Here is a 27,585-nt window from a genome sequence, read left to right as displayed (position 1 = left end):
AATTAAAATATATATTTTAGAATAGAGGAATAAAATATTGTCCTTGTGCCGTTTGAATGCACCACCTAAAAACGAACCAACAAGACAATTTACATAAACTACATTTATGCAATTAGTATAGAAATGGAAAATAATAAATAAAAATATATATAAGATGGAAAAACTATTTAAACCAACGTTTATGAAGCAGTTGCCACTCTGACTATTTATTATTAAATACTGTTTTCTAGTTTGAAGTTATATTTTAAATGTATTATGTTAATTTATTTTTATGCTGAATGTGATTTAATTTTTAATACGATTCCTTGTCTTTTATTTTTTGGGCAGTCGGTTCCTCCTCCTCCTTTTCCTCCTCCTCCTCCTCTTCGTCCATCGATGCGCTCGTCGCTCGACTCGTCCGCTGTGAGCCAAACTCGCTGCGCTCCGTCTGTCCACTGCTGCAACTTTTGCAGACTCCTCACTCCTCCGACATGTCTCACAATAGCTGAAGTGAAGCCGTCACCGTGGCTCGTCTGTCGGGGGGCCAAAGCGCGCGGCCCACAGGTGGGATTTCTTCACGCGCAGCCTCTCCTGCTCCCGCCGTCCGTCCGTCCTCGCATCGGATCGGATCTCTGCTCCGCGCCTGGATATGTGCATTCTGCGCGTTTTCTTCATTGATGAACCGGGCCAGTAATGCAGGAGACCGCGGCGACCCTCTGCTCCTCAGCGCGTCAAGATGGCAGATTTCCACTGAGTTCCGAGCAGAAATTCCCGTTTGGCCATGAATAACGGGAATCCTTGCACCGATGGCCCCTGTATACGAAGGTAAGGGGGGGGGGGGGGGTATTTTCTTTCCTGCGCTTTCTGTGAGCAGCTGGATCCCAAACGTGATCGGATTAGATGGAGCGGATGAAGTGAGGAGTTGCGCCCTCTTTTCCTCCAGAAATTCAAACACAAACCCCGTTTATTTAGCTAAAGATCTTTTCAGGATGATCTCATTCAGAGAGTGGTCCGTTAAAAATGCCGGACCCCCCCATCCTCCTCCTGAAGGGTCTCACGGGAGCCCCCGTCTCACACATTTGTCCCTCCAGAGCTGTGTCGGTTTTTACATTTTAATCATTCTGTTTCTGGAGGAAGAGGTGGTCCAAAGACGCAGAGCGGATCGGGAGGCGCGCGCAGCCTCAGCCTGCAAGCACGGTCCCGGTCTCGCCTGCTTTCGGTCCCCCCCCCCCCCCCCTCCTCCCCCCGGCGCGTCAGGCTGAAGGACTTTTTGGCGTTTGCAGTCATGTCGCATTGATTCCTAAATGCAATTGTCTTCCGGAAGCGTCCGGAGCGCACACGCGCTCTCGCCGCAGCATTGTGCGACTAATCCAATAATGGAGAGATCGCTGCCCTGGCTGTGCGCGTGCGGGCGCGCGTGCTCCCCTAAATCTTTACATCCTTCCAGTTCTTCACGCTTTTTTCTCCACAATTGATGCATCAAAGCAGGTGACACTGAGACCCCACGCACCACAAGATCACGAGAGAGCGGGGGAAGCGTCTCCAGCTCCACTGTTTTTTTTGTTTTTTTTTAGTCTTCTGACTCCATGTCTTCATGCAGAAGTTGGCAGATGCGCTTCTCCTGTCAGAAAACATCCAGCTTCACGTCCTAAATGCCTGAAACGGACACGCAGATGAAGATGATGGCTGTTTCCCATCTTCATTCCGGAGCTGCCTCACGTTTCAGAGGCTTTACTCAATAGTCCCTCTGCTGGTATTAAAGGGACCCCCCCCCCCTTTATCTTGTTTTGTTTTGTTAGGAAAACTGTTCAAAGTCGATTTGCTTTTGCAAAACTCCTGCAGAACATTGCGTTTTAGTAGAAACGTGTAGGATGTGTTGGTGGTCCTCGGCGCTGTGGGGAGTTTTCATTGGGGAGCTCAAGACTTTGGCTCAACAACATGAAAAGCAGCGGCTGTAATGAGACTCCTATGCAAAAAGGTAATTAGTGTAAATTACATTCTCTGACTTTTCCCCTTTACCATGGAAAAGGAGGAGGAGGAGGAGGAAGGAAAAGAAAGAGGCAGCAGGGGGAATTAATGACCCTGCCTGTCCTCCTCAGCCTCAGACCGGACTGCAGTGTAGAGCCGTCATGGAAACGGCCAACGTCTCCTCTGGAAAACAGGTCTGGGGGGGGCCCTGACTGATCAGGACCGACTCTTATGGTCATTCCTCACCTTTAGCCACAGAGTGGGGGGGGGGGGGGGTGTTAAATGACATGTGTAGATGTTGGTGATCTTCCTCTGTTTAAAGTTGAGGAAAAAATAGTTTTGGACTCCGGATCTTGAGATGAAACACGTTTTTTCCCGACGCGTCGGTTGTCTGGCTCGCATGTTTGGTTCTTGGCTCAGGCGAAAGGACGTCCGGCAGGCTCGTTGGCAGGAAGGCCGGCGGTGGGATCACCCCGGGAGCCGAACTGACACCTTGATGGATGTCTGATGGATGCAGCAGGCCCAGCAGCTCTCTGGCTGCAGAAGAGCTGGTATTCAGGCAGGGTGGAACTCCTGGCCTTCTTGGCTGTGTGTGGATGTGTGCATATGTCTCTATCTGTCTGCATCTGCGCGGGGATTAGACATGTGCAGTACAGAACGCCACGCAGAGAGGCAACGTTTGCAGATCTGTCTGTCCCAGGTCAACCGGTACGGTCCCTATATTCCTGTCTGGAAAAGCAGAAAGGCTGTGACTCAGATGCTGCTGCTGCTGCTGCTGCTGCTGCTGCTGCTGCTGCTGCTGCTGCGTCACATGCAGGTTAATGATTTATCCGTCTGCACAGCCATTGTGTGCTAATGGAACTTCACATTAACCTCGCGCTTTCCGAGAGAGCAGCGTGCGACCACCCCGCCGTCAGACGGAGAAAAACCCTCCACGGCTGTTTGGAGCAGCTCCATCGATATCTTCCTCGCACGCCGCTTCCGGATGCGACTGCAGACTTTCAGGCTGTGATTGGGAGCACAGGAAGAGCCGCGGCGGCCGTGGCGGGGCCACACCTCGAGGAGCCAATCCTCCTGACTGCTATGACAAGCCGAGTGGCGTGCTCAGCTCTTCAGTGTCCACAGTGAGGAAGCAGACAGATACGGAGGGGTGTGGATAAACAGTTCATAAGGGACGGCGTGACGGTTACAGTGAATAATTACCGACAGGCAGGAAGGAGCTGTCAGCACTGCAGGCTTGGAGGCACCATGGGAAATGTGGCGCCGCTGGTGTCTTCTCTGGTCTGGCCGAACTTTTTCGGAACCAAATTCCTTTTGGTGGGCAGTGTTCACAGATAGTTTGGAGCGGTAGGTGATCTTAGATAGAAAAGTCGTCTCTGGTCTGTTTGCAATAACACACGACACTGGCTCCGCCCCCACATACGTGAAAGCTTCAAAAAGGTTCTTGGTGCTGAAACTTTTGGGGTTAAAGCAAACATAACAGCCATGACACATAGTTCATACCGCCTGGAATAAATCCTTGGAACGCTGAGGGGGTATTCAGACTGGTAGAACCGTTTGGTCCGGACCCGGTCCGCTTAATTCGGTCACGATCGAGTCCTGAACCTTGCGTTTGGTCTGTATTCAGACGGCCGTCAAGCAGACTTTCCTCTTCCGAACTAAAGCTTTTAATCAAAACCATGTGACTAAAGATCTCTTCACTCATTGGTCAGGGATTACGGGGGCGGGGCAAAGCAACTACAGGCAGAAATGATTGAAGTCCTGCACTTTTATTTTGCTCTGAACGTCTTTATCAACGTCAGGCTGGAGCCTTTTTTTGGTCCGGTGGGGGCTGCAGGGCGGTTACCGGCAAGAAGACACTAAGAATTGATGATGGGACACTGATAACTGTTTTTTTTCTCTACTTGTCCTGTCCAACAGCTGAGCAATCAGATGAGAGCTGTTTTACTGTCACAACAGAGGTTTATATCTTCTGACACACAAGGTGTATATTTGAATAAACCCCTTCTGTAATTTAGACTAAACCTTATATATTTTTATATTGGTTGTATTTTTAATCGTTTTTTGTTAGACCGGACGGAAAAGAAGAGGAGGGAAGAAGAGAGAGAGAGTTAGTTTAGTAGACTTAGCCTGGTTTAGCCTGGTTTGTTTCAGACAGTTTGGACCTCGTCTATGTTTGGTGTATTCTTTCACAGTTGATATTTGTAAGTTTTATTATTTTTGTTGTAAAAAAAAGTTCTATTCGGAATTGAGTTATTTGTTTAACAGTTTCAGGTTAATTGCAGAATTATTGTGTAAAATAATGATCACGAATGATAAAGTTCAAGCGTTACTACAAAAACAAGTGTTAAACAAAATGTAATTAAAACACTCAACAGGGTTTCATTCTGAAATAAATCTGTCTTTTTTGTGGAGCACAGCACACATTAGACCTGTTTTTCTAGGCAGCGCGGTCATGAAATATGAGTCTGTTTTTGGTTTATTTGTGTGAAAATAAAGATTGCAGAAAGCGTCTAAGCATCTCACCGTGTTACATATTTATTTTAAAGATAAGAAAACAGACTCAGAGGGAGTTAAAAAGAAAAAGATTGAAGCAAATTATGGACACAAACTCCAAAAACTTGTTTTTTTTGAAGAAACTTTATTGAGATGTGGTGACGCTTTTGTAGTTCCCCCAATATCAGAGTCTGCCATATGTTGCAAATGTGTTTGCAGAAACAAACAGAGTGATGCTGCTGCTGCAGCTGCTGCTGCTGCTGCTGCTGCTGCAGCTGCTGCTGCTGCAGCTGCTGCTGCTGCTGCTGCTGCTGCTGCTGCTGCTGCTGCTGCTGCTGCTGCTGCTGCTGCTGCTGCTGCTGCTGCTGCTGCTCACATTGTGCACGGTGGCAGCTTGTTTGGAACAGCTTCCCGGGATTCTGAATGGCAGGGCAGCCGCTCGCCGCCATCAACCGCCACTTCTGGGCTGGTTCATTTTTGGAGGAAATGGGACACTTTAGACACTTTATTTAAGGCTGCAAAATATTATTTGGTTTTAGTAAAAACAGTCAAAGTGCACTTCTTGGTTTAATACTATAAAGTATTCAACCCATAGTTTTTCTTTCTTTATTCTATTATCTTCCTCCATTTTTTGCTGCTTATCTCCTTCAACAATATTTCAGCTATTTTTAACATTCAACTATTTAAATGTTCATCTCTTTCAGCTTTTTCCAGTTATGACTTCTGGTCCTTCAAATCTTTGAACTTTTCCAGGATTTCTGCCTCCATGTAATCCATGGGGAATCTTTGGTTCGGAAGCTCGCTGGTTCGATACCCGGCTCTGGCATTTTTCACAAAAATATATCTTTTTTGTTTTTTAACTTTATTTATGGTGAACTTTGATCCTGTCTTTATGTAATTTATTTATTTTTGCCGATCATTACTCTTTAAGTTTCATGTTTATTCAGCTTTATGGCATCAACCCTGCACTTGATTATTATTATTAAACTGATGGGGATGGAATAAAGGAGGGTCTGCTCCGTGTTTGCTGCTAAAGCTCAGAATACCTTGTGACATACTTATTTCTTTGATCTTTGAGTGACAGTTCAAACAAAGGTCCACACTGTGGTCGTGGTCAGCGCCGCCGGGCGTGAATGCGGCGTCGTTGCAGACGGATTCCTGCAGCATGGAGACACTTTTCTGATGAGTCGGTTGTCATGTATGACCGTTATCGCCATGTGCAATAATTACCTGCATCCCTTATAGCGTGTGCTCACGTTCTAAGCTCTTATCATTTACCCCCCCCTGGTAGTTTCCACTCGCCGTTTCTGCCCCACCCCCACGCCTCACTTATCTGTCCTCCCACCCTGCTCTGTTTGTTGATAAGCCGAGAGGCCATTGGCCGGCACACATGGCGCCCATGTGACACTTCAGCAACAGCCTGATGGGCAGATTGGACCCCCCCACCACCACCACTACTACAAATGCTTGTGTGCGTGCTTTGGGGGGGGGGGGGTACTGTTGCTTTATTGTTCTGCCTATTTATGACCCCCAACCCATAAACCTCACACCCCTCATTGCTTCCCATCAGTCCTCCCCCGGCTACTCTTATTGCCTACACCTAAGCCCCCCCATCTACCCCCCACCTCGCTCTAAAGCCGTCCCGGCTCTTAATCCTATTGTTCGGGAAACCGTCTCGCTCTTTTTGCAGTTCAGCTCCACTGTTGGATGAAACTCTGTGAAAAGTTGGGTGAAGAGATGAAGATGATTGAAGGTGGAGGGAGGAAGGGGGTGGGGGGGCATCCACCCCCCCACCCCCACCCTTTGCAGGCACTTCATTTAAACAAAAGACCCTAAACCGTCTCATCACATTACCCGAAGCGGGGAGTGAAAAATGGTTTGCACATTTTTAATCAAGCCTTTCATAACCTCCCCTATTTTTTCGCTCCCGCCGAGGGAATGACGTGTGGTCGGCGCTGGAGGAGGAGGGGGGCGGTGTGTGTGGGGGGGGTTAATGTTTACAGACAGATATTAAAATGAGCAGAGAGGTAATGAATTACACAGCCAGATTAGGAGGATGGGGCCTTTTAGGTTGCACGCGCTCATATTCTGTGTCGCAGTCCTGGGCGCCACCGTGTGCGACCCCGCCCGACGTGGACTGAGTACCCACGCCAGGCCCCCCACCCCCATCAGTGCTGCTGGCTCCGGGAAGCGGAGCGGTGGGCGGATGGCTGCAGGTACGCCGCTCCGCTTGGCGTGTAACCAAAGGACTTCAAAGCTCGGACGAGCCCCCGTTTGTGTCCGGAGCCGGGGCGAGGGGGGGGGGGGCAGAAGCCCCAAAGCAGACAGGAGACGAGAACCTGAGGAGTCAAAAGAGGCAACAGGCATGAAAATGAGCAGCTTTAGCCCTTTTCCCACCTGCTTTGGCTCAGTGGCTCCTAAAGTCACCTTCCTTCCTTCCTTCCTTCCTTCCTTCCTTCCTTCCTTCCTTCCTTCCTTCCTTCCTTCCTTCCTTCCTTCCTTCCTTCCTTCCTTCCTTCCTTCCTTCCTTCCTTCCTTCCTTCCTTCCTTCCTTCCTTCCTTCCTTCCTTCCTCAACATGAGAAATGTCTCTCATTATTGCATTAGCATTAGAACTGTTGTAACCCCCCCCCCCTTCCCATGTCCTCCTAACCGGCTCTATTAGAAAAACTCTTTTCAAAAGGCAACAAAAACGAGCTCAAAGGTTTTTATCATTTTGCCTTTATAAGATGCGGTTCTTCATCAAGTCAATATTCATCTTTTTAAAATATTTTCCGTTGCACCTAAAGACTAGAAGTGAAACCTTGACGAGCCCCTGATGATCAGCCAGATCATAAAAAGGTTACTGATTCAGTTTGACGTTCCTGCTGTTCCTCCAATGATGCTCCAAGGACCAAAAAGGGGCGGAGCAGCGTCACTCCTACAGATCCCAGAGAACATGTCTAGGTTTAGTCTTGTTTACTGCGATTATCCTCCAACGCATACTTTTGTTTGTTTCTTATGTCATTTATTGTTTATGAACAGACAGCGATGTGATTTAAAAACATCTTTTGAAAGCATTTTTGCCAAACAGAGCTGAATTTCTGACTCGCCTCATGCTTATTGCAGCATTAAAAGGAGAAAAAAAAAAGGTCTGCTCACCTTTTAGATGTGCTCCTCACTTCAAAGCCGGAGGCGCATTCAGGGTGGCGTGCGGCGCTGCCTGGAAGCCTTTTGAACTGACCCCTGCATTCAGCCTGACAGACAGAGATGGAGAGGGAAAACGGCGAGTGACGGCGCCGGGAAAAAGCGCCGCAGAAACAACAAGATGGGAGGAGGAGGTGGTGGTGTGGTGGAGCAGAGATGAATACCTTCATTTGGAGGCCCATTAGCCTCAGCGGCAAAGACAGAGGTCAGGGGGTAGGGGGGGGTTTGCCTGGAGGAGGTTGCGGTAATGGCCGCAGAGTTGTCGGGGGTTGCAGATCTGTCCGTTGGCTGTGCAGGTCCCAATTCAGCCGCTTTTACCTTAGCAGGCCTCAGAGACCAGGACGACATCGGAGGTCGGTTCGGATGTTAGGAAGACACAAACACGCCAACCGTAGAGGCAGAATTTCTCTGGGAACCCGGGAAAACAAGTGAGACTGGGATAAGCTAACGTCTAGCCCAGGGGAGGGCAAACTTCATGACTCGTGGGGCACTTAGAGTATTTGACACGAGGGCCGGACCAGGAGCAGATGCGTAGAGGGTTTCGGAAATCCACCTGATAAGAGATAAAATAACAAAAGCACACTTTAAATTTGATTAAAATTTGATCACTAAACTTTAAAACAGAACATTTTGGAGGGTTGACTTTAAAACTGTGGCTTTTACTCTCTTTTTAGTCCCAATTGCATCAATGGTTTGATGGCCCTGGAGGAAAAATGCAAACTTAAGAGAAATGCTGCATTCATGCGTTGTTGGAATGATCAGGAAAATGACTTTCCGACCTGAAAAACACACATGACCGTCAGAAAAAAACAAATCCTCCATTAACACAAGAATGCAAAATCCCTTACTGCACCTCAGCAAAGCTCAATTTATGTGTAGACACCAGTTTTACAGGGAAAAATAAAACATTAATAAGGATTATTAATATAATTTATTCCGGCTAGGCGGGCCAGATTAAATAGTTAAACGGGCCGCATTTGGCCCCTGGGCCGTAGTTTGCCCACCCCTGCTCTAGCCTATCCCCTCCATGGACTGTTTAAGAACTGGACTGACTCCTCCCCCCTGGCGTTCCAAACAGGAAGTGGTTCCAAGAAGCCAAAATCCCATAGACTTCTGTAGAGAAATAAACAGCTGTCCATCATTCTATTGGTCAAAGGAACCGTTCTGGCTCTGATACCTTTTTTTTTTATATCTTCTTGAAAATCCTCATTTTTTATTTATTCAAATTATAAACCGACCAATCAGACGCCTCAAAAAAGTAGGCGGAGCCTAAACCCTTTGTTTATAGATTTTGTGTAGCGCGTTCTCAAGTGGTAGGGGTGTGGCCTTCCAATAAGCTCACTCCTGATTGGCGAGAGTGGTTGCCATAGAAACGTCGACAATAGTAATTACTGCAGTTCCAGTTTTATATCAAAAAACTATTCTCATTTGCCAGGAAATAGTTTTATTTTTTCTAAAACAAAAGTAAACCTTTAAAGCACTTAACAAACTAGTGTTACATGTAAACATGCATGGTATGCATTCATATAGCAATAGACAGAAAAGGATAGGAGAGACAAAAGCTTAATGTTTAGTCATTGTCATATTTGTGTCTATATCTACATGAGGACGGAGTTTAAACAGCAAACATTGTTAGTGGAGACCTGCTACTGTGGATGGTTGGAACAGCCGGTTTCATTTCAAGGTGCCATCAGATTTAAATATATACTTGTCGTGCGTCGCAGCTCAGTGTGGGGCTGTCGAGGTGTTTCCAAAAGCCTCGTCTTGCTGGGTTTTTGCCATTTGGTGACTGTTTTGTGACGATCTTCACTCAGAAACAGAGGCAGAAAACCTGTTTGTGTCCAGAACGTGTTTACAGACAGAAGCGGGAAAAGCGCCGCCGCTGCCTTTGTGGCCTTCAAGCTTTATTAAGCATCCACTTGTCGAGACATCTTGAAGGGGAAAAAAAGGCCGAGGAGTCTAGATTAGTGCGATCTGTAGACGCTGAGACCAGATTCACACATCCCGCTGAAATTTCACACACTCCTGATGTCAGGGGACGCCGTGGCGGCAGGAGCTCCAGCCACCATACAAGACAGAACAGACTCTCTCTGTCGTCTTTCTTTTTTAATGATGGTTTTCTCTCACAGGTTTCAAAACAGGACGTTGGCAGACTCTGTGGTTTCTGTGTCACCACTCGCATAAACGAACAGTGAGAGTCGACCAGTTTCGTTTTCTGTCCAGGAACAAATCTTCAAACATATTCCTCTTACAGTCACTTCTATTTTTTTATGCCCCAGTGTTTTGGAAACACAGGAAGTGGAGGCCTCTGCCGCGCTCCAATGGTCTCCAGACTTCCTGGTCAGGTTTTACTGGTTCTTTGGGTTTCTGCCTCAGGTGGGGCATTTGGTGAATCCTCTAGGGTGTCTGTTGTTGTATTTTCCCTCTTGTGAGGAGTCAGAGATGTCTTCGGGAGCCGGTCGTCTCTCTGACGTCTCCAATGTGTTCAGAATGCAGCTGCCCGTCCTCTGGTAGGAGGACGGAAGACAGACCACAACACGCCCATTTTGGAATCGCTCTGTGCTTTTTAGGTTTCATTTTATGATTCCTGTATTTGTTTTTAAATCTTTACATGGTCTTGCCCCGCCGTAGCTCTCTGAGCTTCCCTCTGCTTGCTCGCCGGCCCGGTGCCTCAGATCAGCTTCGTCTGGAGGTACCGAGGTCCGGACGGAAGCTCAGAGGGGTCAGAGCTTTTGCCGTCGCTGTCCATTTTTAAAACCCGTTTTTTAAAAACTCCTTTTTCTGCTCTGGCTTGTAATCCAACATGAGACTTTCTTTTATTGTACCGTCTTTATCTCCCTATATTTAATCTTTGGTTTTAACGTGTTCTAGTGTTCGTTTCTTTTATTTCTTTATGTCAACTGCTGTTGGACGAAAGCGCTTTTGAAATAAAGTTGAGTTGAGGAGCAGCAAATGTCCCAAACCTTGATGGGTGAAGACAGATTTGGAGAACCTGAGGGGCTCAGACGGTTGCATAACCACCAGCACCAACATGCATTCATTCCTGCGTACTTTTGTTGTCTTCTGTGGCGGTAAGGATGCTCAGCCGGACCGTCCAGCTGCTTCTGTCAGATAGTAAAGCAGCAGCAGCAGCCTCTAAAGCTAAAAACACGCCCCAAACTCATTCAGAGGGACGGGGTGAGACCACTAGGATGTCTCCCCCCAAAACCCTTCATGTGGTCTCAACGTTTGATATTTTTGCAAAACTGAAATTCCCCGAGTGAACTCTGTTACTCTGCTTCTTCAGAATGGACCGTACCGGACTGGGAGGAAAGTTGAGTTGGTGCAGGATTGGTACCCCCCAGGTACTGTGCCGTCTCTGCCTTCAGAAAACGTTTGCTTCAAGTTCTAAAGATGAACTTTTTCGGACCGTTTTTTTGCGTTTGCACGTGGAACAAACATCCGATCGGCTTTTTGTATTTGCATATCACCCATCTCTGCCCTTTACTTAAACCCAGATGTGTTGTGGGAGCGGCAATGGTGCTCTGTGTGTGTGCGTGTGTGTGTTTCGGGGCAGCCCAGGCAGGCGATCAGCAGAATCCGTCCTCCTCTGATCAATTTCCCAGGTTTCGGTGTTTTCTGCCTCACGCCGCTGTCCCTCCCAGAGTCTCTCAGCGGAGCAGAGGGCGTTCCTCTCTGCATGTAGAAAGGATAAGCGTCCCGGTGCGGCTGCTTATCGAGCGTGTGTGGCCGTGCACGGCCTGCCACTGTTTGCATCTGCACACACACACATGCATTTGGCTGCTTTGATGTGGTGGAGATGCAAGCATCGTCTGTAAATGCAAGCAGAGGAGATGTTTTTCTGCTCCGTCTCTGTAAAGTGGATGTTCTCAGCAAACACGCGGTTTGATTAATACGGAGTGGAGCTCTCTGACACCCCCTCTTCAATCTCCTCCCCTCGCCGCCTTCACGCCGCACCTGGTTAGGCTGACCCGGCAGTGTAAACAAGGCAAATGTTTTTTCGCACGCCAGCCGTTTTTACGAGCACATTTACAGCTCCTCTTATCTGCTGACGGTTGTCTTGGGGCCAGAAGGCGTTTTTTTTATTCACCAGCTCGGTGTTTGCATTGAAGCTTTACTGCTGTGGCTTATTTAGACCCTTAGAAAGTTATGATGCGCATGTGTTTTGGTCGTTTGCTGTTGTGCGTCCTCATTTGTGGACACCAACAGGCCAGGCTGCAAAAAGAGGAGGCCTAAGAAAAGGAAAGGAAGCTCCTCGCAGGAGGTCGTCTTTACTTTACAAGAAATCTTAAGAAATATCAAAATCTAGAAACAAGGAGTTCCACACAAGCATTCAAAGAGGGAAAAATAATCGAAAAACCCTGACTGCTGGATAACATTACCTCTAATTGAAAGTTTTACAGCACAAAAATTAGTCTTTTTTATTATTATTTCCAAAGTTCCAAATCAGCTGTAAAATAAGATGATGTATTAACGACCAGAAATCTTCAAAGTAAAAGCAAAAAATGCTGCAAAAAAAAGGAAAAGAGCCGTTATCTTAAGAAGAAAATAACTAGAAAGTAGTGAAATGAGCTGCAACTTTTACTTAACAAGAAATCGAATGAAAAAATATCAAAATCTAGAAACGAGCAGTTCCACACAAGCACTCAAAAAGAAATACAATAAGGCAAAAAAAAAAAAGCTGTTGGATCAAATTATTTCAAATTGAATGTGACACAGCCCAATAAAAAGTATTTTTCTGCTAGCTCTAAGCAAAAACTTTGTATTTATATGAACCTAATTGTAGTTTATGTTGATTACTGTGACTTATTGTAGAACACAATGAGAAGCACTATAATAATAATCCTCATAAAATCCTATTCTTAGAACATAAATCTACACGGGGTTTTTTTCCAGAATAATGACATAAATGTAATTTACTGAACTTTAAAATAAGTTCCCTGTAGTTGAACCAAAATCTACAGACATTTCTAATTTAGCAAAAGGATTTGGATTCCCAATGTTAATCATTGGGAAATGATTCTTCAAATGAGTATTTAGACTCTAGACCCCATCTCTTAATGAAACAAAAACCTCTCACTGTGGTGACGTTAAGAATAAGGTTTGGAGCACAGAGAAGTTCAAACACTTCAAACTACATGAATGTCTGAAATCTTCGTGAGGATCAAATAGTTTGTAGTTTTTCATGTTAGGCACCGAAACTTTCCAGTTTACAGTTTAGTTCAACAAAACCAGTCACCATTCACAAAAAAAATCTCTGCTTAGAAATGTGATGTAGAGTAAATGTTTGGTTGCCTTAAAACACGAATCCTTTTAAGATCAAATGTCTCGACAAGATATTTGTTTGTTTGTCTAAAATAAGACGTCACATTTTCCTGAAAATGAAATAGAAAGTTAGTTTTATTTAGGTTGCGATTGACCAGCTCAGGGGCCTTGTGGTAGAGTGTCCGCCCTGTGACTAGAAGGTTGTGAGTTCAAATCCAGGGCGAGTCACACCAAAGACTCAACAAAATGGGTTGGACTGGGGGGGTCAATCTACCAAATGGTTCCGGACTGCAGGTGTGACAAACCTAGGTGTGTGACAGATAAGTAAGGGTTAATGGCCGTCGTTAAAAAGTGATAATGCATACTTTGAAGGCCATTATCCTTAACGCATATCTAGCAGCCAATCAGAATTGAGTATTCACCCGGACCATGGTATAATGAGACTTTAACTAGGCTATGAGACACTCGGTGAGATTTACGGTGGGGGTGTTCTCTGATATTTCGGCCGATGTTGGCTGATCGTGTAGTTCCACAGCTGAGCGAGCGAGCGAGCGGCAGCTCAACATGCTGTTTTATCCGTGAAAAGTTAGAACATGAGCTGGAGGGACACGTGTTCTCTTTCATGCGTTTGCAAACCGGAACGCCGCTGCGAGGGGGGAAAGCCTGATGGAGCAGCAGCTCGTCAGAATCCCTCCACTCGCTCGCCTGATGACTATAAATAAGCAGCTAAAAAGGTAGATAGGATGGTCAATAGTGGCCCCCAGAGAGGGGAGGGAGACTGTTTGGTGTCAAGCTCCCCCACCGGCTGGGGTTTGGAGGCAGCCACACAAGGCTGGACTGTTCTCTATGGACGAGTTGTTATTTCTGCTGCATTTATTTAGCCAGGCTCTCGCTCTCTGTTTACCTCACGCATGTAGCATTACCTTTATTAAAGATGTCTATCCAGACAGCTGACATGCTTCATAAAAAAAAAACAGAGATAAGGGGGAAAAGGAGCTTCCACACGGAAATGACTGCATCATATTTGACTGGGTTTGTGTTTTATTTGAAATGTGTCAGAGGTTGGTAAAAGGAACAGAGGTTCACGCCAGAAGACCGCAGTGAGCTGTGAGCTAATGCTCAGTCTAGACAGTCAGAAGTCATTTCATTAGACGGCGATTTAGCCCCCACCTTTTCCCAACGCCCTCCAGTCCTGCAGGCTCTGGATGCTCATCCCAGCCGGACGGTCTCCAGCAGACGGTCCTCTTCAGGCTGGAGACGCAGATCCAGACAGACCGCCATTTGGCGGCCGTGGAGATTTAAGGTCGCTTTCCTCGGACCCTTTCATTTAGTTTAGTTTCTAATCAAACTGTAAGATTAAATCTGTCTGTGCAAAAATTGTTAAAACACTCTGATCATCCTTTGAATTAGTTATGATAATGCAGTTTGCAGCCAAAATCCAAAAAACCTAGTTTCTGCGGAGCGGCAGGAGTTCATTCGAAACAGGTCCCTCTCCCCATTGCTGAGAGCTCTCTGTTTACATTCTCTCTGTCTACAAGTGGATGCATGAGGATGGAGCTTGTGGCGCATTTTCTACATATGTTTTCATCTGCTCCTGACTCACTACGATTTATATAAAGAAATACTCTTTAAGCCCAAGTTTCTTAGAAATTCTGTGTAAAATGTTGGAAAAGAAAAGAACATTTTTCTCCAAGCGGGTCTCTTCATTACGCAGAGCTGCTCTGCAGGCTAGCTGGTCCTCATCGGTTGTCTGCCTCGTTGTTTGGCGGGAATAAATGAGAAGCTTAATGAGCAGAAGCGGGTCACGGGCGAGGATTCGAGGACGCCTCTCCAAAAACCCCATCCTCCTTTCAGCCATCTCTCGCCCTCACACGGCTGGCGGGAAAGCCTTGATCCACCCAAAAAGCAGATTACCAAAGCCCCTGACAGAGAAGTAATCTCTCTGAAAACACAGACTATTACCATTTCAACATGCTGCCTCTAAACAGGGGAGAATGCCTGCCTGGAAAGCTTAATTGCAGTGTGTGGGACGCTCTCTGTTCCTTTAGGTATGTTAAATAGAAAGCCTCGGCTTCTGCAGACATTCCAGCATTGTAAATGTACAACAATGGCTCTTTACAGCTCCGCCGCTTGGCGCAGAGTTCAGAAATTCAAGTGAAGTAGCTCTGGAAGGTGCTTTGTTCATAAACTACTGCGTGAAGTTTCTGGCTGGTGGAGTTCTCTGACATTTTAACAACAGTTTAACTGAAAGCTGATTAATGGGGTGGGGGCTGAGGCCTTTTTTCCCCAAGTAAATATATATATATATAATAGTTTGCATTGTTTTTGTTGTTGAATGTTGTCGCGAGATAACATTCCAACTATCTGACCTCCTTCTTCTGGTCCGTTGAGCGACTTATCAGTGTTCTGCACAGGGCTCTGTTTTGGTGACTTTTCTTTTCTTGGTTGAGGGTGATCCGCGCGGCATTCCGTTCGTTGCACCGTGCCGCCAACGAACTTTTGGCCGTAAGCTGACAAAAGGCCAGTGAGTTACTGCAGTGCTGGGAGAATGTGACGGATACAAACACAAAGACTCTCAGTCATATCCAATAAAACCTGTTATCCGTGATTATGCAGGAAAACGTTCAGTGTTTAACCCTTGTGCTATCTTGTTGGGTCCAGATGACCCCCCCTTCCATTGAGGTGTTCTCCCTACCATGACGAAGGTGGATAAAGGTGGAAAGATTTCATGTAATCCATGGACACCAGTGAAGATCACAAATCATTGAAGAAAAAAGCTTCAGATGACCCCACTCTCAACCGTGCCTCCAAGGCCCGTTAACGTTGGGAGTGGGGTCATCCGGACCCCACAAGATAGCACAAGGGTTAAACAGGAACATGGCTCCTGCGTGTCCATGCATCGGCCTGTGGTTATCCTGTCACGCTCGCAGTCCGACACCGTCGACGCTGCTGTGTGACGCAACCATCTTTCAAATTATTTTTAGCGTAAAGTCCAGGCGCAGGAGTTGGTAATCCAAGGAGTGACATCTGGCCCTCAGGGCTTATGTGATTAGCAGGGAGCCTTGCCCCTAATAGCCCAGCGGACGTTCTTCATTACCTCTCTGGACGACCACAGCTTTGCCACCACATTTGAAGTGAGCAGGTCACTGCATTCTAAACAAAATATAAAGAGGAAAAAAAACAAAACCTGATGGCTTTTTGGAGCCCAGATGGGTAGATATCATGGATAAGGCTTAAATCAGCTGATATCATGGAAAAGCTATGATAAATAAGCTAGTGTGCAGCTTACTGTGAGCCCTCTAATATGAAGTGCAACTTAAATCCCGCTGCATTAGGGCTAAGACCAGATGACCGTAGAGATAACCAGAGCGTCAAAGGGAGGAGAAAAAAAAACAGGCAGACATTAAGGCCGTGTCACACAGCCACTACGTACATTTGGCGTGCAATAAGCGCAAAATGTACGTATTGTATTAGTCATACGTGAATATGGGTGGAAAAAGCGTGAATTTTCAAAGGGGTATCACAAATGAACCACGTTAGAACCACAGAGGTAAGGGTTAATGGCCGACAGAGTGTGCATTATCAGAAATTAACGCACGACATGAAAGCCTTACCATCGAACGGCTGCTTCCACGGAGTGTGTTAATTGCTATAATGCTTACACCATGGTCACTTGCAAAAGAAATACATATTCAGCCAGATTTTAGTACTTTATCCTTCTTATTTTTCCAGTTTGGATCGCTTTTTTTCGTGGTGCGGCCCCCTCAGCCGGTGCTGACCTCGACTGCAGCGGCAAAGGAAAGCGATATCTATGCTGATGATCATGATGTGTTAAATAAAGCATCAGTTGAGAGAGAAAGTTCTCCTCTTCCCGCTAGTTTTTGTCCAGACGATGAAGCTGAAGTTTGTTTTAAGGATCTAGCGCAGTGATACAAAACATTTAAGCTACGTGACCGGAACTAGTTTTTTGAACGTGCGGTTATCACTTTTTAATGCACACCCAGCAGCCAATCAGAATCGAGTATTCACCCGTACCATAGTATTAGAACGAAAATAAGTATAAGCGTGATTATTGCACTGTTTGTATACAATTCATTAGTGATTCATGCGTCTAATACGTAATTTGAACGTGACATGTGCGCCGTCTACGCGATATAAAAGTTATACATCAGTGGTACATGTGTGAAAAGTCCATTAAACGTGCATGGAACGGTCGTGGAGAAGACACACATTTGCGTATGAATCTCTCAAAAATTATGCACAACTGCATAAGATTTTCGTGATATTTGCATTTGCATGTAAACTGTGTCGTTCTTAACCGGAAAAATTTTGAACAGCTCAAAACCGAAACCCTTGACGGACATCTGCCCACATCAACAAAGTGAGTGACACAGTTTTAAAATGAAATAAAAATGAGAGTTTAGGCTGCATGAAGCATTCTGAGGTCCGGAAAGGCTAATAATGACGTTTTTGTCTGCAGAACAAAACAACCAAAATGGGTGTTTTTTGAGTATTTATTTATTTTCTGTGACACACAACTTCAGCAGCAGCAAAAAAACAGACTTCAGGGGCTCCCTTTGTGTCTTTTTCTGTGCGAGTTTGTTGTGTGCACAGGGCTGAAAAAACTCTGTGAATCATGCATGACTTGATCAGCTGCAAGGCCTAATTGTGAGTTGGCATAACCAGGTGGAAGCTCTTAGTAATTTAGGCTTTTTTGTTTTTTTACTGGTTTAAACCCGGCGTTCTAAATAATCTTTGCTGTGCTGCAGTGATCATCTCTGGGTCACAAACACGCTCGCTTGCAAAGTGAGAGATAAAGGAAAGGCACTATTTTTGGGCAGCTGTTTGCTCGGAGAGGCATTTGCTTATTCTGAGCAGCTCGTTCCCAGGAGCTCCGAGCACAGCCTTGGTTTTGTTTTGTTGTCTTCAGGATCTGTGAAGGAGCTTTAGAGCCCCTCTCCTGCTTACACTGACTCACACAAAAGGTTCATCCTTCACCTTCCCAAAAGTCTGCAACTGAGTACCAATAATTGCTGGGCTGTGCGTCGGCTCTTTGGGTTTTTCTGCCTACTTTTTGTGTTTCGTTTTGTCCCCATGAAAGGCTTCTCTTTTAGCATTCATGCAGCTTGTTTACACGCCTGCACATGGGAACAGTGGGAATTTCCTCTTTTACAACCGGCGGTTTGCATGAGCTTTACCCAATCTCAACCGAATGTAAATCTTTTTAAATGTTGCCTGACGTGGTGAAAACATTTACAACCAGGTAGCTTCAAAACAGCTTGTGGTCATTCTGTCCTGCGCGGCAACGGCATTATGGGATGGTTTGGTGATTTTCACATTTTTCCACAATTTGGGAAAATACCATTTTTGTTGGAGCCACCAGGTTAAGTCTACAACTCCAACCAAACTTTCATTGACCTTTGACCTAAGGAAAAGGCTTCCATCTAGAATTTTCCACACACAAAAAAAAATCCCCTATAGTACTACAAATTTAAACTGCTCACAGGGATTTCGATCTGTCGCCTTCTTACTCCTCGAGCATCATTGGAAAAATGTTCGTTTTTAAAGTTTGTAGATTCTGAACGGTCTTATCGTGGCGAGCTCCCACAAGTGGCGTTTCCCTGTTGCTCGCACATTTTTTTGAACAAAATGATATGACACATGATCTGAGCATATTGGGAACGAGGGCGCGGTCAAAAAATGACCTCCGGAAATCCAAAGGTTAGCTTCCAAAAATGACACAGACCTGTCCGTCTCCAGCAGGTGACGTAGTTAAAGGGACCAAAAGGGTTGCTATGGAGATAAAACCGACACAAAAAGTGTCTTGTATGTATGTGTCACGTGCAACGATGACCAGGGTGGCCGGGGAAGACGGCGGTAATCAGGAGCGTGTAGCACCCGCTCAGACAGTGAGGGTGGGTCAAAGGGCGGGTGGCGAGGGCGGGGAACGCCTGCGGGCCGTACAACGCGGCTCGCAGCTTTAATTCTATATTTATTTGACTTTTTCCTTCGGGCGCTGCTCTCACCCAAGCACTTTTTATTTAAAGCTGGGAGCTACCACTCATGTTTCATACACTCTCAAATTCCTAACCTCTCATTTTGGTTTCCTTCCCTGCCCCCCCCCCCCCCCCCCCCCCCCCCACAGGTATGGCCTCGCAAGTGCAAGTGTTCTCCCCTCGCACTCTCCAGTCAAGTGCCTTCTTTAGCGTAAAGAAACTGAAGGTGGAGCAGAGCTGTAACTGGGATATGACAGGGTACGGCTCACACAGCAAAGTCTACAGCCACAGCAGCAGCAAGAACGCGTCGGCCGCCAGCGGCATCAACAGCTCCCTGCAGGTCGCCAGCGCCACCCTGCCCTACGAGCAGGCTCTCATCTTCCCCGCCAGCGCCGGCCACATCGTGGTCGCCTCGGCCAGCAGCACTTCAGGGACCATCGGGTCTCTGCTGGGCAGCGGGGGTGGAGGGAACAGCAGCGGCAGCAGCAGCAGTGGCGGCGGCGCCGGGGGTTGCAGCGGAGTTCACAACCTGACGCGCCGCAGCACGGTGAGTCTTCTGGACACTTACCAGCGATGCGGGCTTAAACGCAAGAGCGAGGAGCTTGAGAACAACAGCAGCGTGCAGATCATTGAGGAGCACGGCCCATCCATGATCCAGAACGGAGGAACCAGCGGCGCCACGGTGGCCACAGCGGCCACCGCCACGTCCACAGCCACGTCCAAAAACAGTGGCTCCAACAACGAGGGAGACTACCAGCTGGTGCAGCACGAGGTCCTCTGCTCCATGACCAACACCTACGAAGTGTTGGAGTTTTTGGGACGAGGAACCTTTGGACAGGTGGTGAAGTGCTGGAAGAGGGGCACAAACGAGATAGTGGCCATCAAGATCCTGAAAAACCACCCTTCGTACGCGCGGCAGGGTCAGATCGAGGTCAGCATCCTGGCACGCCTCAGCACGGAGAGCGCAGACGACTACAACTTCGTGAGAGCCTACGAGTGCTTCCAGCACAAGAACCACACGTGCCTGGTGTTCGAGATGTTGGAGCAGAACCTGTACGACTTCCTCAAACAGAACAAGTTCAGCCCCCTGCCGCTCAAGTACATCCGGCCGGTGCTTCAGCAGGTGGCCACGGCGCTGATGAAGCTGAAGAGCCTGGGGCTGATCCACGCCGACCTGAAGCCAGAGAACATCATGCTGGTGGATCCGTCCAGACAGCCCTACAGAGTCAAAGTCATCGACTTTGGCTCCGCCAGCCACGTCTCCAAAGCAGTCTGCTCCACCTACCTGCAGTCCAGATACTACAGGTAAGACCATCCACCCATCTACAGAACCCGCTGAGTGTCTTTTGGGGTCACGGGGTCGCAGGACCACCCAGCTGCTGCTGGGCGACCTGAACAGGTCGCCAGTCTGTTGCACGGCGACCAAGACATGGTTGGAAATGTCATCAGTTGAGGGATTTCATTGACTCAGAAACAAACTCGTTTGGTTCTGTTGCATCTGGATTGTGTTGCCTTTCCAAGCCTCTTGGATTTATTGCTCATTTAATGGGAAAGTTCTCAAAGTCGTGTTAAATATTTGTCCAAACATTCCGACTTTCAAACGGCCTAATGAGCTGCTGCCGAAGCCCACCCGGGATTCCTGCTTTCTGCTCTTCTGCTGCTTGTTTACCCCATTAGTTAAACCCATTTTTAATGTGGAACGGGGCAATAAAACACTTGACGAATAGCCAGACGCGTTTTGTGTTTCGTAAGGTAAAACAAAGCCGTGTTGGTGTTACTTTGATGATTAGAAAGAACCTGCTTAGTTACTCCACATCTCGCTCTGAGAAAAACAAGCAGGACCACAGGGATTTCTGCTCAGTAGTATCGGGAGGTTCTTTTTTTGGTGGGTGGGGGGAACAGGGCCGTTTCCTGTTTAGAAAATGGTCCAGGGAAACTTCCCCTGAAGAGAAGTCATGTGAGGTGGCAATCGGCCCTGCAGGCATCCAGACCCCGGGACCCTGTGTCCCCCCTCGTCACTGACCGGCTCCCATTTCCCCCGGGACAGCAGCGAGGGGTCAGCCCGAGTTCTCCTGTAATATGTGCCTGTAACCCACACCCCCGGGCCTCACGTGACAACCAGATGATTTGCTGGGAAGACCTCTGGTTCTTCTGCCGTTGCTCCAAAAAGTATTTTCATCCACAGCGAACGGAATGTCCAGGTTTCAGTTGATCGGTTTTTGGAAACAGTGAGGAGTGGGTGTCCTGCTCTTTTTTTTGGGGGGGGGGGGGTCTTTCCTGATGCTTTGGGCTGCAGATGATAGAAGAGCAGGTGTGTCAGTTATGAAAAAAAACCCACAGGTGTGCTTTTTCCCAGAAGGCTTTGGTAGCATTTGGAGTTCAGACCGTCTGCATTTGTGTCTATAGCTGCATCAAACATGTTATTAATATTCTAGAATTGTCGAAAAAACACAACCGTTTTCATTAAATCACAATTGTGCGACTGAGCACAAACCAAATCACGCGATAAGTCGTTCAAAAACACGGTGACGGATGTGAACAATCCTTTCTTTGATTGACAGCAGATGCATTTCTGCCTCGGCTCTAGCGCTCATCATCATCATCCATCAAAGGAGACGTCTGAGTCTTCTTCAGGCCGTGGAGCGGAGAGCTCCTTACACGTGGGAGGGGCTACGGATTAAACCATTTTGGGAAATGATGTTTGATGATTTCCAGAACAGCTGTGGATCCAACTATTCCACATGACACGCCCAACTTTTGATGAGCTGTGATGCTGTGGGACCTCTGGTGGCGCCCGCTGTGCAGCGCCCGCTGTGCAGCGCCCAAGGCAGCCGGGTCCTACCGAGACGTGCATCGCCATTCGGTTGTTGGTCATGTGACTCATTTCATTAGGAAAATGTGTTTCCATTGTAATTTTGTGAAATATGCCAATTCAGCTACGCCTCAAAAACCACCTTTTCACCTCTTTTATCGCTAATCCAATTTGCGCCATTTCCTAGTCGAAGATAACGCAGTGAGTTTCTGGGATGAAGCATCTGAAAACATCTCTGTCTTTCATGGAGGAACCTGTATAGGAACAGGTCGGTTATGTTGGTTAAGCATCTTATCCTAAAATAAACTGCGCCGACAAGCAGGTTATGGAACGTTCCTGTTTGTTTTTTGTGGAAGAGACGGAGGAGATCATCCCTTCATTTCCTCTCGTCAGCAAAAGGAAGGACAGAGAGACTCAGACTCAGGAAGAGGCGCCATCAAGCAGAGAAAACCTGCATCAGGAATTTCAGAATCAGGATGTTTTACAAGTTATTTGAATGAGATGGTTGGAGATCAGCACCATGAGTTCCTTAGCTCTGATGCAAAAACTGAATCTTTAAGTAAAAAGCCCCTTTTTTTTCTTAATTTCTGTCTTGCATGAAAAATATTCTTATTAAGACATATTTTCAACCAATTTCTTAAATAAGAGTTCTTGATTTCTTGCTTATTTAAAGAAAACGTTTCCAATTTGAAGAGTTAGAAAAGTGTTGGATTTAGTCCTGTTTTTGCAGTTCAGAGTGTGGGCAGCCAACAGGCCTGACTGCAGGTACGGTTCACCTGCAGTTCAAGAGCAGCTCCGGTGATCACTGAGGAGAAGATTCCTGTTCCCCTGCGTACGTCTGCATTCTCAGAGTGTAAAGTCTTGGTGAATTCTGACTGCAGGGTCACGAATACGACCTCATCTTTTCTCGTCACAGAAGCAGCTTCTCTGGACTTTAACACAGACGCTTTTTATTGTTCCTTGGATCTTCGAGTTGATCCGGATCCTGCCCCGATTACATAACTCTCCTGACCTGACCCTGCCGGCTCTTTTTATATTTGTTTTGTTTCCATCTTTTCGGCCCTCTTCCTTATTGCCAGTGATGTAACTGGTAAGCTTATAGCCTTGGTCACATAAAGGGATTATTGTCTCCTTCCGTTGGGATTTTTTGTCCTATTTATCTCATCAAGCTAAATCTATGAGGTTGGAGGTATGCAGAAAGGTGTTATTTAGGCTGCTGTGGAGTTTTTCCTGGCGGTGCAGGCTTTGTGGTGGGTGCTGGTAGGAAGATGGATATGAAATGTGAAGATACAGGCAGCAAACATTCCCACCCTGCCTGACTGTTGAACCCTATTATTTCCTCTTTACAAAGGAACGAAACACTAGTGAGTTCAGTGTTTTTCTTTTTCTTTTTCCCACTTAAAGACGTCTGGTTTTGAAGTGAGCAGTACGTGCAGCGTGTCTGATTCCATGCAGTTTCTCAGACTAATATCCCTCTTTCACGACTTGTTTTATCACCATTCGAGGCTTGTTTTGACACAATGGGGAAGGTTGTAATTTTGGTTTTTGGTTGGCCTCTAAATGAAGGTGCTTTTGCTGCTTATTCTTAACTCTGTGACACATTGCTGTTTTGTCAGATCTCCACTGCTTTAAAAAAAATCAACCGTTTACGCCCCTCTGAGCCCCTGGTGAAGAGCTGTCGTCATCCATCCACCAAACAAAAACTCTCAATACATCGTAGGACCTCCACCACCAGCTGCCGTTGCATTGTTTCTGTAAGATTACGCTGTTTGATTCCAGACAAGCGCTGCACATTTTTGTTTTGTCCGGATCCATGGAGGGTCGTAGAGACGGGCAGCTGCATATTAAGGGAAGGACAGGGTGTGTCGTAGTTCCCTTAACCCTTCTGCTACCTTGTGGGGTCAAAATGACCCCACTCTTCCATTGACGTGTTCTCCCTACCATGGCAAAGGTGGATAAAGGTGGAAAGATTTCATGTAATCCATGGACACCAGTGAAGATCACAAATCATTGAAGAAAAAAGGGTTCAGAGCACTGTCTAGTGGGTCTAGATCAGTGTTTTTCAACCTTTTTTGAGCCACGGCACACTTTAACCTTGACAAAAATCCCGCGGCACACCAGCATCCCAAAAAAAAACAACCAGAAACTCATAGTCTGTTTTAATCTACAGGCACCCCCCCCCCCCCCCCCCCCCGGCAATCTGACGTGCATTTTTGTGATAATTGTGGCAGAAAAAGCAGGAAGTTGCAGATGTGTTTTCTAAAAGATGTAATAAAACTTAAGTTACATACAAACTGTATGTTCGTTGTGGTTTCAAGACGTTTAACAAGGACGACTTATTGTACGCTGAGGCGCTGTCCCTTTAAGCCAATGCATCATGGGAGATGTAGTGTGAAAACTGCCAGAAAACGGCTGACAGACTCTCTTCTCTGAGCTTCATGGTTTTGTTCACTTGTTCCACGGTCTGATACCGGATTCTGTGGAAAGCTACACCGCTAAAGACGAGCTTTAGCTGGTGTTTTGTTGGAACTGACTGAGTTATGAGCTAAATTGGAACAAGGAAGTGAAGACTTTAAACACTTCTGATTGGTCAGACTGATTTCACTTTTCAGATAACAGTTATAGCTGCAGCTAAATCGCGTTACCGTCATTCTTATAAAAATGTCTTTAATAGAATTAAATAAACACAAAGAAAAAAGTATTTTATGATCTTTCATATTCCTAACTACTCAGTGTTTTATCAGGACCTGTTTGGATGAACACAGAGCTGATTTCCTGGAGATGGAAAATGTTTTTAGATCAATTAATGAGGGCAATTTTCCACGGCACACTTGACCATCTCCCGCGGCACACTAGTGTGCCGCGGCACACTGGTTGAAAAACACTGGTCTAGATGACCCAACTCCCAACGTTAAAGTGCCTAGGATAACACAAGGGTTACGGGACGTCGTGATAATGGAATGTAGCGTTTTCACTAGTGTATCCTGAAGTGTTCATTGGATAATGGAAGTTCTACTCGCTTATGACCAGGGCTGGGTTGCAAAATTTTCCAAACTGTTTCAAGGAAACATTTTTTAAAGTAACCATTTGTGGTCTAACAGTTTTCTTGCTAAAATCTTCTGGAATTAATTGTGAAGCAGCAGCGTGAGCTCCACCTAGTTTCCCAGCATCACCCGTTTGTTGACTTCAGTCCTTGTGTTGATTTATTTACGTTATTTATATCCTTCATTGACTTCACTGGCTTTGCTTACTCTCAGATTCTAGCACTGTCCTTGTTGGTGAGTCGGGGAGCAGAAATATTCCACAGGAGTGACCGAAGTCCATGGGACAGACTGGGATCACCAGAAACTAACTAGATGACTGATGCGCTTCCTCAGCCACCAGATTAGAACCAAATGAGATAAGATCTTTTTTTATTCCACCAGAAGAAACTTAAGCCATAACAGCAGCATTTTCAAAGCTCAGCACTGGGATTGTGCCAAAAGTTAGGAAATAATTCCAAATATATAAAAAATTATACAGTATGGAGTATAAAACAAAGTACCGTATAGTAGACCTGGAAGTGCTGAACAGATCACTTACTGGTTTCACATTCCTATCAGTGCAACCGGTTAAAAAAAAATTGTTTGGCACTGTAAAAGTCAATGAATTATCCTTTTTTTCCACAGCAGATTAGTTTCTGTTCTGCAGAACTTTTCCACCAACCGGCTCCTGGAGCCGGGAGGGCCCCCACAAAGGGGCTACAAGATAATATAATGTTTGAACAACCCAGAGGCTTAAAGCTGCATTACTGCACACGTGTCATCACCCCCCACCACCACCACCTGTGTGTGTATATAATTAGACGCACGCATCACAGATGTCACACACCTACACATGAATGCCGCCTGACGCTTGCAGGTAACGCTTAAAGAGTCGCCCAAGAGCTCGCTGTGTGCCGGTTAACGGCTGAAGCTAAAGCGGAATTAAGAGATCCTTTCTTTTCCTCGCGTCAGCAGAAACGATGGGACCGGGATCTGGAAGGCGTGGATTATGTGATAAAACGTCCCGCACACATCTAGAGAGGAGTGGCTGTTCTGACTGAGTGTAAGACGAGTCTCTGCCCCACCTGTCTGTCTGCTGGCATCACACAGTCAGAGAGACAGGACAGGCGTTCCAGCACATTTACGCTGCCTCCGTGAGAAACATCAAAGGCTCTTCTAATGAACCAGGTTGCTATTAGATACTGTTCTGTGAAGCGTGCGTTAAAGTGCATAAAGAGAGAAAGGGATCGGGTTGCCACAGACGAAAAGGTGGAGTAGAAAAGGGAGGAAAGACGGAGCAGCTGGATGGCTTTGCTCTGCTGTTAGTCCAGAGGTTTATCATCATTTTTGTTGTTATTGTAAGAAAACGTCTCGAATTAAGAAAGGAATGGAAGATGCAGATACATTTCTTAAGACTTTTTGTAGTCCTCTCCATCGGGTCCTGGAACGAGACCCTCCACCGCCGAGCGAGGTGAGGGTTCCTAATGCAGATGAGCTCTCATTTGGCCCTCCGTCTGCAGCTCCGTTTGACCTCTCCGGGCTGTTCTGTGTTGTTGAGAGCAGCTGCAGAGGCCGCTGATTATTATCAGGGACTGGCATACCAGGGGACCCCCCCCCCCCCCCCCGTGCAAAAAAAAGATAATGACTGCACTGTGTATTTACTACTGAGCTCTTTATGACAGTTCTAAGGCCTCAGTGTGCATGGCAGAATTCTAATAACCTACGTCTCATTTATAATTTGCCTCTGGGCTTCTCCTCCATTATGTCTCCAAAGAGCAGTCAGCAAAGCAGGAGGCAGGTAGACGTGAAGCTAATTAAATACAGCAATTGGAGCATATGCATCCCAACATTTAAAGTTCGCCTTAAAATAGTACAAGAGTCTTTTTTTTTTTGAGTTTTTCCTCCATCCGGACCTGTGATTACACTCTGACAGGTGGCTCAGCTGTGTACAAAGCTGACGTAGCAAAAAGAGTCAAAAAAATTAAAAATATAATCTCAGATACTTGTCTCCCTTACAGTTTAATTTCCATACATTTCCCGGGATATTAAGCGGATGGTAAATTAAGCCGCCTTGAAGAAACGCCGTCCACTCAGCCCCACCAACGGCGGCGATCTCTCTGCTCTGCAGGGATCGTTTTTTTTTTTTAGACAGGAGGTTTTTTTTCCTCACCTATATGGTCGCATGCGTGAAGGAACTTTTTCCCCTCTGTCATTGTTTCCTGGAGTCAGCCTCAAATGGGGGGGGGGGTGATGCGACAGTGGAATTTTCCTCCCGTTTGCGTCTGAGAATCATTAACGACACAGGTGAAGGCGGGGGCGGCGGCTCTTGCATACTAATTCTTCTGTTTTCTGTGGAGCGGCGGTGGGCCGGTCAGGTGATGGGCGCCATCAGCCTGACTGGCACAGGTGCCCCCTGGGCTTAAATAAATCATGAGGCTGCCTGCTGGTCCCCCCCCCCCCCCCCCCCCCCGCCCCCGCCTTGCATTTCCATGCCTGTATACTCACTGCCCCTCTGCAGAGAGCTGAAGAAAGGGGACGCTCCCTACTACTTCATGGTGCTTTGCCCCCCCCCCCCCCCCCCCCCCCCTCTCTTCCATCCACTTGCATGAATATTTAAAAACAGAGTTGGAAAATTAATAAGCAACAAGGCTGACGATGAAGGAAAAATCAAATGTGTCCGGCTTGGGACCCGGAAAGGTTATTAAGAAAAAAAGAGTGGTAGTTGGGAAGGGGGGGGGGGTAACCTGAGAGTCAGCTGTCCAGCTGGGGGGGGCGCTGGGAAAAGTGGGAGCTGTGGTGTGCACAGGCTCATGCTGGCTCCCATGAACAAAACAGATGCATTTGTTTTCTCAGTCGGAGGG

The 27,585-nt window shown here is 46.6% G+C and overlaps 1 protein-coding gene across 4 annotated transcripts in view; it reads left to right on the top strand.

Moving 5' to 3' along the window:
* The first annotated feature begins 354 nt into the window (after positions 1 to 354).
* The window catches only part of hipk2 (homeodomain interacting protein kinase 2), a 67,131-nt gene continuing 39,900 nt past the window's right edge, over positions 355 to 27,585 (top strand). For 2 of the 4 annotated variants that reach the window (XM_023956100.1, XM_023956097.1), the window contains exons 1-2: positions 357 to 804; positions 19,039 to 20,194. In XM_023956100.1, the coding sequence (XP_023811868.1) occupies positions 786 to 804; positions 19,039 to 20,194 (1,175 nt within the window). In that variant the 5' untranslated portion in view covers positions 357 to 785. Of the gene's footprint in view, positions 805 to 10,794; positions 10,973 to 19,038; positions 20,195 to 27,585 lie in introns of those variants that run through there. The other 2 variants (XM_023956098.1, XM_023956099.1) reach the window with 2 other exon arrangements.

This window comes from Oryzias latipes, chromosome 6 (genome assembly GCF_002234675.1).
Source record: "Oryzias latipes chromosome 6, ASM223467v1".
Classification (NCBI taxonomy): Eukaryota; Metazoa; Chordata; class Actinopteri; order Beloniformes; family Adrianichthyidae; genus Oryzias; species Oryzias latipes.
This window is presented reverse-complemented; position numbering and strand designations above follow the sequence as displayed.